General features: G+C 41.8%; 1 protein-coding gene across 1 annotated transcript in view; it reads right to left on the reverse strand.

Annotated features, from left to right (window-relative positions):
* USP24 (ubiquitin specific peptidase 24) overlaps window positions 1-11,113 on the reverse strand; it is a 131,065-nt gene extending 119,952 nt beyond the window's left edge. Inside the window, 1 exon segment of the mRNA XM_033113600.1 lies at window positions 8,797-11,113. Coding sequence (XP_032969491.1) covers window positions 8,797-9,120 — 324 coding nt within the window. The 5' untranslated portion in view covers window positions 9,121-11,113.
* Between the last annotated feature and the right edge of the window lie 237 nt (window positions 11,114-11,350).

Below are 11,350 nucleotides of genomic sequence, written 5' to 3' on the forward strand. Positions count from 1 at the left end.
ATTTTTTTTAAATTAGTTTCAGGTGCACAAAGCAATGTTATAGTTAGACATTTATCATTTATATCCCTCACACAGTGACAACCCTCCTCCCCCATCCACTATCCCTCTGACATCTCACAGAGCCATTACATTTCCACTGTCTCTATTCCTAATGCTGTACTCTGCTTCTTGTAACTATATACATATATATATATACACACACACACACATATATATATATATATATAAAATTGTAGTTGACATTCATTATTGTTCAGCTTCAGCTTCAGGTGTACAGTGCAGTGATCACCGGCTTGAATTTCTTGCGACTCCATTTCCTGCAGAACCATTGGCCCCAATCTCTCATGTCCAGCAATAGAGCTCTCCTTAAATGAGCACTTCTTGTCCATGTAGCCCGCTCGTAGTGCAATGGCAACACAGCTGTCAGTGATTTTATCTCATGAATTCTTTACCCAAGTTATGATCTCTTGCAGGCTAGTCTTCACAAGTTTCCACGATTTCTCTCCATCCTGTTTTCAATGTAGTCATTGATTTCCATGTGCAAATGGTCCTTGAATGGCTTGTTTATTGCAATATCAAGAGTCTGGAAATAGTCATTCCTGCGGGAATCATTATTTGATCTATTCTTCTCTCTGCAAGGAAGTTCTTCATGTCTTTAGCATGGTGAGTGCTGGCTGAATCCCAGACTAGCAGACCTCTTTGGCCACCTCGCAAAACAAGTGGCAGCATTATTAAATTGACCCACTTCCTTATAACTGCTTGTGTGCACTAGGCTTTTTCGGTTTCAAGAACATAAACGCCTGAAACACGTTCAACCTTATCTTTCTTGCACTTAGTGATTAGAGGTGGGGCTTTTTTTCCATCCAGATGACTTGCCAAAAGACAGGTAACACGTGCAGTTTCGTAACCAGTGGAGGGAATGTAGATTGACGAGGCACCCCTCTGATCAATTGTCGTTTGAGATCCTTGGCCCATAAACACTGCAGTTTCATCCACAACAATCATGTTGGAGAGTTGGTATTTAGAAAAGTCGATACCATCAACAAAGGATTCGAAAGCAAGTGCATGTTTAATAACTTCAGTGTCTTCCAGCTTGAACAGTGTTGTTGATCTTAGAGACAGTTCATATCGCTGAAGGAAGCCATCCAGCCAGTGTTGTGATGCTTTGAATTCTTCTGGGGATATTTCTAACTGTGGTGCCACTGCAAGGGCAAATGCTTGAATATCAGCCCTGCGCACAGCCAAAGCCTTTGCTCTCCTGTCAGCAGTGCATTCACAGATGATGTCTTCCAGCTCAGGAAATAATGGTTGCCGACTTGATTGACACTTGTGCTTCTTAGCATTCCCCTTGTCCACGTGTTGACTGAGGTTATCATATTCTGCTGGCCATTTTCGGACCATTCGGGGATTCAACTTTTTCTCTTTGCAGAAAGCTGTAAGGTTCTTGCCCCGGGAGTCCTCCACAATTCCTTTCTTGTATTCGATGGACTTATCTTTTTGCACTTATCTCGTCTGGGGGTCAAAATAGTATTCCCTTTAAATCTACCATTAAATCAAGTGTTAACTGAAGACTTACGAGACAGGAGTGGCAATAAAAATGATAACAGTTAATAATAATAATCCACACAAAAGTGATGAAAAATTGTAGGCACCAAAATTCAGAAAACGTTTCTTTATTTCACACGAATGCATTAAGTACGTCTGTTACAAAACACGACGTATTGAATTATGAAGATTCATATTAGACACAACCACGTCCATTCATTATCAAGTGTGCACGTTATTCGTGCGTTGTGTCTATACTCTGATTGATCATTCAACAATAAGTCTTGAGTTCATCTGTTTACACAGGCGTTTACCTCTCGTCCAAAGGCACCCACCTGGGTATTTACAAATACTTAATTTATATTATCACTTAAGTATTAATGTCAATAATATTATTTATAATTAATTATATATTAATATTATTTTATAATTCAATATGTCTGTTGTGTGGTGTAACAGATGCACTAAATGCATCCATCTGGCTGATGATCTTTACTGGGGCTTATTTTTGGGGTAGGGATTATATTACCATGTTTCCCCGAAAATAAGACCGAGCCGGACAATCAGCTCTAATGTGTCTTTTGGAGCAAAAATTAATATAAGACCCAGTCTTATTTTACTATAAGATGGGGTATAATATACTATAATGTAGTATAAGATCGGGTCTTATATTAATTTTTGCTCCAAAAGACGTATTAGAGCTGATTGTCCGGCTCGGTCTTATTTTTGGGGAAACACGGTACGAGCATCCTGAAAAATCATGCTAGGGTTTATTTTCCAGTTAGGCCTTACTTTCGGGGAAATACGGTATCTCACTACTCTAAATATTTCTAACTTAAACACCTTAAACTTAAGTAAAAGCATATCAAATAGTGTCAATCAAATTTCACAATACAAATAGCTCTAAGTTCTATAGGAAAGCAACCTGTGTGCCGGAACAGTGAAGATTATCTTTAGAAGGGAGAAGACTTTGGTGGGCACCTAAAGTGTTCTTTATCTCTAAGAAAAAAAACCAAATCTTCAAGTCAGCCCTAGGAAAAGATTCCACAGATCTTTGCAATTTCAATCTTGAAAGATTATCAGAATAAAATTTCGACTCAATTGTGTTAGCTCTTTTCTTCAGAACATATAAAAATAAAACAAATCTACAGTTATTCATTCCATTAACTAGCTTAAGATTAATCTTTAAAACGAGTAGATTCCACTTCCCTCACACCTCAACACACACACACCCACACTCGGGGAGAGAAATGTAAGCCACCAATGGTGAAACCCAGGTTTCTCACTGTTAGATAGAAAAGTGAACTCATAAACATATAATAAAAAACAAAATGGTTACAAAATCCTATCCAAAAATTTAACACAGAGGTTATCAACAATAAACAATAATGTCACTTACTATTGATATGAGCTTAATAAGAAAATTTTATAAATCGTGATTGAAAAATGTTTCAATACTGAATAAAAATTCCCATAATGAGAAATACAAACTTAAAAAAGAAACTAAAACTCCCTACAAGAATGTGAAAAAAAAATGTATGCTTTTGAAAATGAAGTACAACTTTCTTCGCACTGTCTATGCATTCTAGTAACCTCGGAATGAAATGTCCCTCATACATGAATTTTCCAAACCTGAAGCTTACTTTTTTATATGCCCAACTTCCTTCTTCTATTTTTTAAATTAAAACTTTGCTAAAATGTGTCACACATTCCTGAACTTTCTTAAACAGCATACTAGAACTTTTTCTGGAGTGTGGCATCATTAAAAATAGTTAGCCTCTCAGGCTCATGCAGCACAGAAAACTGTTTCATGTCATCCTATACTAATTGGCGAGGCTGCTTTGGTTGAATCTGCTTTTAAAGGTTCCTGTCCCCTCCTCCACCACTGCATTGAGCTCTTCCTGTCACTTCTCACTACTGTCAAATGTGCTTGCCTCTAACAGACTCTAACCTCATGTTTGAACCACTACAAAACTCTTCTAATTTGCTACTTCTAATTTGAAAGGAAACCTAATATTAACTTATTTTAACTATGTTTTTTAGAAAAACAAGTTAAACAACTGAGTGAAAAGTAACGAACTTTAGTACATTAAATGCATGGGGGTGTTTAGAAATGGTTTAAACTTCTGTATTTTACTTCCTATTTCTCTCTGGTGTTCCAATAAAAAATTTCCCGGAAAAATGAGTTCCAGATATAGAAAGTATTATTTAACTAACTTTTTCTAAATATAATAGTTTTTACTAAAAGTGAAATTTTTTCATCTTCACACTCAGATTCAAATAAAATGTTACACGATGTTTAAGCAGTAAGCACAAAAATATGTAGTACCCTAATGTCTGCTATTTAAGTTATTCAAGTTGAAAGCCTTTCCTCAAATTGTTAAAACATTACAACATTTACTTTTCTAATACTGTAATTGCTTTCAAAATCTAAACTAATAGCATTATTATGCTGCATAAAATTGTCACTACCTACTATGATTTCACTAGAACTACACACTCACTAACACACGAAAGGTATTCCATCATGCCAAATTACATTCATTCTAATAGCATATGGCCAGGTAATTACAAGGTAAGAATCTAACTGTTCGATGAGCTCATAGGCCTAATTCCCAAAGGAGACACATATATACTAAATTATAAAGAAAATTTCCTTTCAAAAATTAGGCTATACTAATTAATCTTTCACACTCCTTATTTTTATTTCATCTACTTTCAACTGACTTTTGGCATTATCTTATTTTTTACTGTAAAACCTTTAAATGGACTTTTAAAAAAAATTTTACAAAATCATAGTAAATCACGAACTATGGGTCATATATTCAAGTCACTAATAATTAACTAAAATTTACTTGATATTTACTCCACAAATGTACTAGGATTGTGTGTTTTAGGGAGAAAAAGAGATGAATTTTATTATAAAACTTAATACAAATATTGATAGTATTATAATTTTAATTCATTTATAACTACCACTTATTACCAAGGGGGAAAAAAAAGAAACAAATGAGTTAAGGAACTACAAATTAATGTGCTTTTTATTTTTATGTGATTTAGATCTATTATAGCAGGACTAACTTTGGGGCTCTTTAAAGAACAAAAAAAGATGAAATCTTGCAAAATACTTCTGACAAAATAACTCAAGAAGGAATGTCCACATTAAAACAAGAACAAAACAAAGAGCTCACAATACTTGTTAGATCACAGTATCCAATGTCACTTCTAAGAAGATTAATTATCACAGAAGGTTATTTCTAGCTGTGAACTGAAATCTCCTTGCAAAAAACAGAAAAAGAAAAAAGAAAAAATCCATTTTCGTGTATTCTAAAGACAAACAAGGAGACTTAATAAAAAAGGTAAACATTTCACAATTGTTAAATTTTATAAGCTGCTCTAACAGTACCTGGTTCTAATTTCTACTGGCCCCCTGGACAGGATCACAATTCTTAAAGGATCAACTCTCCTTACCTGTGGAGGGCAGAATCATTGGGCATGCCCTTAGCCAGAGGGGTTTACATGAGCCATATAAGAAGGAGTGTTAAACATCTGGATAAGTTATTTAGAGCAGCTGTGAGATCTCACTCTCTTTAATATTAGAACAGACTCTTATCTGCCGTGGAAAGGTTCTAAAGAAATGCTATTCAAAATCAAAACTGAATAGCTTCTCAAAGTTCCTTCCAGACCCAGAGACCACGAATTATATATCTACACCCAACAATACTAGCAACAACCGAACACAACTTTCTGCAAAGCAATATCTTTACTTTATTGGAGGATATTAAAAGGTGACTTTCTGTGCAGTTTTATGTGTTCTGCTAGATACCCGGTCTTTTTAATCTGCATCCTCTTTTCTTCTACTGAAACAGGAGTTAACTGCTTTTATTTTCCAAATTTTAATTTTTAAACCAAATCCTAATTATAGCATGGGCCCAAATCACTAAACTGATTTATCTAACTAGTTACATGACCTTGGGAAATCACTTCTTGTAAAATGAGAGGCCTTGTACTAAGATTCACTAGAATGTAACCTCCATGTTCTGTTCACCACTCTAACTCCAGTACCAGTCAGTATATGGAAGTCATTAAATGTTTAGTGAATGAGAGGATCATTCCTGTCCCCAAACTACACATATAAAATATATATAATCATTTTTTCTTTTTCAACAATTAGATTTTAATCTGTATATTCCCATTTTTAAAAGGACACTGAAACTGAAATTGTCTATGCATCACATAAAGCTTTATAATTTAAAATAAGGTACTCATATTTTTAGAAATAAAAGGGGTAAGTCACACAAGACCTGACAAACTTCACCCAGTTTGTTACACTTCCCTTTTCTTTATCCCCTTTAACTCATTACTGAGTCCTGTCCCTTTTTCCTTTGAAAGGAAAGCAGCTGATAGGGAGAAAGTGCACTGGACTTGCAGTGAGAAGGCCTGAGTTCTAGTGCCATCTCTTCCATTAAGTGGCTCTGTGGGGATAAACCACTTCCCCTTTGAGGCCTGCAAGACTGCATTTGTAAAACAAGATAGCTGAACTAATTACTAATTCCTGAAGTCTTCTGCCTTCAAAACCTATGATTCTCCTTTCATTCTACCCATTATTCTATTCCTAATGCCTTGATTCAGTGCTTGCCACATCATTCCTAGACTTGTACAGTAGCCTCAGAATTTGTCTCTTTCCTTCTTATCCTGAATGAATTTAATACTAAAACCATTAGCTGAGCAGAGTGAGAAACACACTGTCAGAGAGGCTTGGGTTTAAATTCAGATTCTGCTACTAATTAATTGTGTATCTAAAAGGGTGATGTTATTACTGTGTTTCCCCGAAAATAAGACTAGCCAGACAATTAGCTCTAATGCTTTTACTGGAGCAAAAATCAATGTAAGACCCGGTATTATATTATTTATATTAATTATATTATATTATATATTAGACGCAGTCTTATAGTAAAATAAGACAGGGTCTTAAATTAATTTTTGCTTCAAACGACGCATTAGAGCTGATTGTCCGGCTAGGTCTTATTTTTGGGGAAACACGGTAACTATTTCACTGAGGACTAAATAAACTGTTTTGATCCCCAAGATCAAAACCCTGTTTCCTACTGTCCACAGCAAGGATGACCAACAAGCTGCACAGGTGGCATGGAAGAAGATTTATAAAAACTACAGAGGCAAAAATTGGGTTAAACATTCTCACCAGGCTCTTGTGTACCAGGAAGTGACTGCCTGTATTCCTGCGAATATGTTTCTGGGTAAAGCAATGTCAGTCACCAGCCCCTTGTGAACTCTCAAAATTAAATGGTGCAGCCTCCCCAGGCCAAATTGACAGGTCAAGAGGAAATGAAAACTTGACACAGCTCCTCAAAAAGATATAGATTTTACCTGAAAGCAAACTCCTCAGCCTGTCATTATGTGAAAAGAAGCCAGTCCTACCTCCTTGAACTTAAATGTACAAGCAGTACAGTTTGTGGTCAAGTATCACTAAGCAATATAATTTGATTTTTCAATCACAAGAAATTAAAAGGTGTGACAAAAAAGGAATAAAATTTCTCACAAAATGAGGATACACTGAGCTTTGTAGAGTTATACAAATGCCTTCAGAAAATGCAATGACTTTCTTCTTGATTTCAAAACTGGGTCAAAACTGGAAGGAACAAGGAAAGGACTGCTGGGGGCTTGCAAAAAGAAGCTGATTTTTTAAAGTGACTTAAATACAGTTATGTAATTATATGGAATTTTTAAAAATTCCCAAACTAGAAATAACAATCTTTACTTCCATACATTAGCCAATGATTCAGCTGAGTTATTGGGTAACACAGAGGGCAATCAAGCAAGTGTATATAAGTCTGGAAAACAAAGAAATCTTGTAAGGAAACCTGGTTTTGTGAAATGCCACCTTCTTTCCCAAGCTACTTCAGTCCAAGCAACTGCTGCAAAAGCATATAATTAAAAGAATATAACATTATTTAGCAACAATCTTTTCAGAAGGCTTAGCTTCATTAAGAATTACCCAAATTCCTATCTCTATTTAAGAACACACCACTAATCGAAGATCCGTGTTGTTTTGTAATCAGGCCAACCTGTTCTACTGAACCCTTTGAAATACATGATCCAGTGAATCTGACCAAAATTCCTGCTGTGAGCTGCCATGTTGCTTTTGGTTCATCATTTGTTAAACTGCAGTTAAAGGCTATTTTTTTCCCCACGTTCTTTGCTCACATACCAAACTAAACAGTCCTAATTTTCTCCACCCAGACTTGAGATCTGTCATCAAAGCCATTCCGCTAGATGGCCCTTTCTTCTTAACAGAGCTCCTTCACTCCCATTTATCTCCCACCCTGTCCCTCTGCATACAATTACTTCCCGGGATAGTTTCCCCTCATCTTTAACTTTATCTATTATCAATGCTCCCCTTATCCAGACTTGGTCCCAGCTTCATCCTCCCATTCCAGTCCCCACCACTGCCTAGTCCCTCTTCAGCTCCAATTCCTGCCCTGGCCTCTTACCTCTAACCTCTCTCAGTCCTATCCCCACCGCTTTAATAATACCTGACTTGATTGACGCCTGTTCCCCCAACCCAAACTGACTGCTGCGGAGCCCCCTGTCCCACCTTTTATCAATTCCTGGCATTTCTGGCCTCTGCCCAGTCCCTCTTCATTTTAGATCCTGCCCAATCTCCTCCCTTTCTGGTCCTTGGCTAAAACCCAAACTCCATTCCTAACCTCAGGAGTCCTCTTCTGACCCTAGCAGAAGGCCACTATTCTGGCTGGCCCATCCCACTTTTTCTCTGACTCTGAACCTGGTGCTTCCCCTACTCATTCACGGAAACCGGGTGCCACGAAATCTCGGCCTAGTCTACTAGTACCCGATTTCTGAAACCCACTACACGCGTCCTCCCTATCACACTCTTCAAGCTAACGTTTGTCTTCCCACACTGCGATGTTACCTTTGGACCCTCGTGCCCATCCCCGACCCGGGCATGCTCAGCCCGAAGCCTAAGAGACCCCTCTCCACCCTGCCGCGCACCCCTGCCCTGCATCCCCAACTCCTATCCAGACCGTCCCCTATGGGTTCCTCTTCCCACTTGACTCCAGTGCAGTGCCCTCCGTCCCTAACGAGCCCGGTGCTCCATTCTCTTGCCGTGCCACCCCTTGCCCCATAGTCCCTCTGCACTCCAAGCCCAATGGGGTGTGTCCGCTCCAGCCTACTGGCCTCTCCCGCGGAGGTCAGCTTGCCCCTCCTCACCTCGGCGTCCACCACCTCGTGGTAGGCGGGCGGGGGGTCGAAACCGCCCCCACCTCCGCTGCTCCCGCCGCGGGAGGGGCCGCTGCCGCCGTCACCCCCGCCGTCACCCCGCGGGCCCCCGCTAGGCCCGGGGCTGGGGCCGCCGCTGCCGCTGTCCATGGGCTCGTAGCCGCCGTAGTCTAGGCCCGGCCGCTCGTTGGTGAGCAGCGCCACAGCCTCGTTGATGTCGTTCTTGGCCAGGCGCAGGGCCTTGCGGATAGTGGCAGGGTCCGAGAAGCCCATGCATAGCAGCGTGGTCATGTGCTGCTCCTCCTCCGATTCCATGGCTCCGGCCTTCGGGTTGCGCCGGCCGGCGGGCGGCGAAGCTGCGGGTCCCGGGCCTGGCGGGTCGCGCGGCGCTGCCCCCGCGCTGCCCCGCGCTCCGACGGGCCCCTGCGCTCCTGGCCTGCGCCCTCCGCAGCCGCCCGGCCAGGTTGGGTGCAGGCGTGGGCGCCGCGGGCCGAGCAAGGGTGGTGCGGCGTTTAGGCGCGGCGGTGGCCCGGCCCAGCCCTGCGCGCCGCCATGTTGGCCTCCTCCGCCGCCGCCGCCGCCGCCTCCGCCTCCGCCTCCGCCTCCGCCTCCTGCCCGCGGAGCCGCGCCTCCGCTCCCGGAAGCGGCACGCGCCGCCACCAAGCTCGCCCTTCACCGGCGTGGGGTGGGGGAGATTTTTCTCTTTTCTTTTAATTAAAGGAGCGAAGGAAGGGGGCCGTGCCGAAGGACGTCTCTAGGGTGAAAGGGCCGCCGTGAGGCCCCGGCGGAGGCGAGGGAGGGTCCTCCGTCGTCGTCGCCGCCGCCCGCCCATTTCTCCAGCAACAGGTTCCCCCGGGAGCGGGAGGGGCGGGAGTGAAGTGGAGCTCGCAACGCGGAACGTCCCTGAAGTCCCTTCGCCGTGGATGCTGCGCAGCACTGATGGCAGTTCCCTCGGCCTTGAACCCGGAGCCTCCTCGGAGCCCCCGTTGGACACCCCGTCTCGGACTCGCTCGCCCCAGAACGGTACGAACGAAACGCACGCCGCCCAGAATGGAATTCACTAGTCGCGACTGCAATCCACCTCCAGCCCCGTCTGAAATGCGGTACTGAAGGAAATTCACTCAATTCCCACGGAAATTCACCCGCCACGCTGCCTGAAATACACCCCGGCGGCAACATAAATTCACGCCCAAACCAGGCATCTCGACCCACCCGAGCTGAAATTTACCTCCACGCCCTTGACCAAAGTCTCTTCATCTCTCCCTGAAATCACCCTAAACCGGTCGAAATTCCCAACCCTTCACTGAATTTTCCATTCAACACCGACTGATCACCTGCCTCAACAACACCTGACTGAACTGTACCAAACTCTCAGGCTGAAAATACCCTAAAAATCTGAAATACATTTTTACAACATGAACTCTAAATTCCAGTGATCTTTATGAAAACCTCCACCCAAAAAACCCCGACTGCAACTCCTTCCCTCCACAGCCACAGCCTCATTCGAACACCTTGGGCTCTGCTCCCCACCTGCTGCTGACCCACCCAGCACACTCTACTGCCGGCCTTCTGCCCGGCTCAGGATGCCCTCTTTGTTTCTGCCCTTTGCGGGAGGGGACTCCATCCCTTTTCGTTTCCATCTGTGAGAATTCCTCTTCCCCTCAAAGGCCTGCTTTATTTGCTTTCACTTGACACCTTTAGCGTCAGAGTCCTCAATCCACCACCTTAGCCTTGGAGCTTGCTGTTACCCCCTCCTTCAATTTTCTTTAATTCATTGCTTATTCTAGGTTCTTTCCTCACCTTCCAAGGTCCTGATGCCTTTTCCTATCTCACTGCGCACCTGCTAACTTAGGTCATCTCTGAATGCCCTCACCCTGTTTCTTCCAGAACCCTGAAGTCCACCAACTAACCTTTCTTATTCCATGAAACCCCTCGTGTTGCCAACCAGCAGTCACTAAAATCGCCACTATCCCAAATCTTAAATTATTGGCAGTACTGAGAAATTTTCTTGGCACTCTATCTGTTAAAGTAGCTTTTTTTCCTGGACCGTAAGCCCTTCTTGCTTGGTACTTGCTACCTATATTTATAAGCACCAGCAATTTGATTTACAGGATGAATTTATCACTAGTGCTTACATGTACATGACTTAGCTGTATTTGTTGTGCTAATTAAAGGGTAGATTATAAACAAGAGGCTAGGTCTAAATATCCAAAGGAAGTAAAGTCTCTTTAGTTTGTGAATAAAAACATCCTTCTTCTACAACAACAAAAGAATGGACCTACTAAGGAAGAATACCCGTAATTGGATCTGGTCAGAATGTATATACTGAAATAAAATTTTACTAAGTATTATCAACTTTTAGGTACCAAATGACGTTTTAAATATTTATCTGTGGTATATAAAGAACAAAAGTAAATCATCTCAAGCAGCCTATCGAGTGCATGCCAAGGTATTTAATTTATTCAACAAAATATGTACTGAGTATTGATTGGGTGTCAGGTACTGTTTTTGGCTCTGGTGATGCAACAAAGCGGACAAAATTTGA

This window comes from Rhinolophus ferrumequinum, chromosome 9 (assembly GCF_004115265.2).
Source record: "Rhinolophus ferrumequinum isolate MPI-CBG mRhiFer1 chromosome 9, mRhiFer1_v1.p, whole genome shotgun sequence".
Taxonomy (NCBI): Eukaryota; Metazoa; Chordata; class Mammalia; order Chiroptera; family Rhinolophidae; genus Rhinolophus; species Rhinolophus ferrumequinum.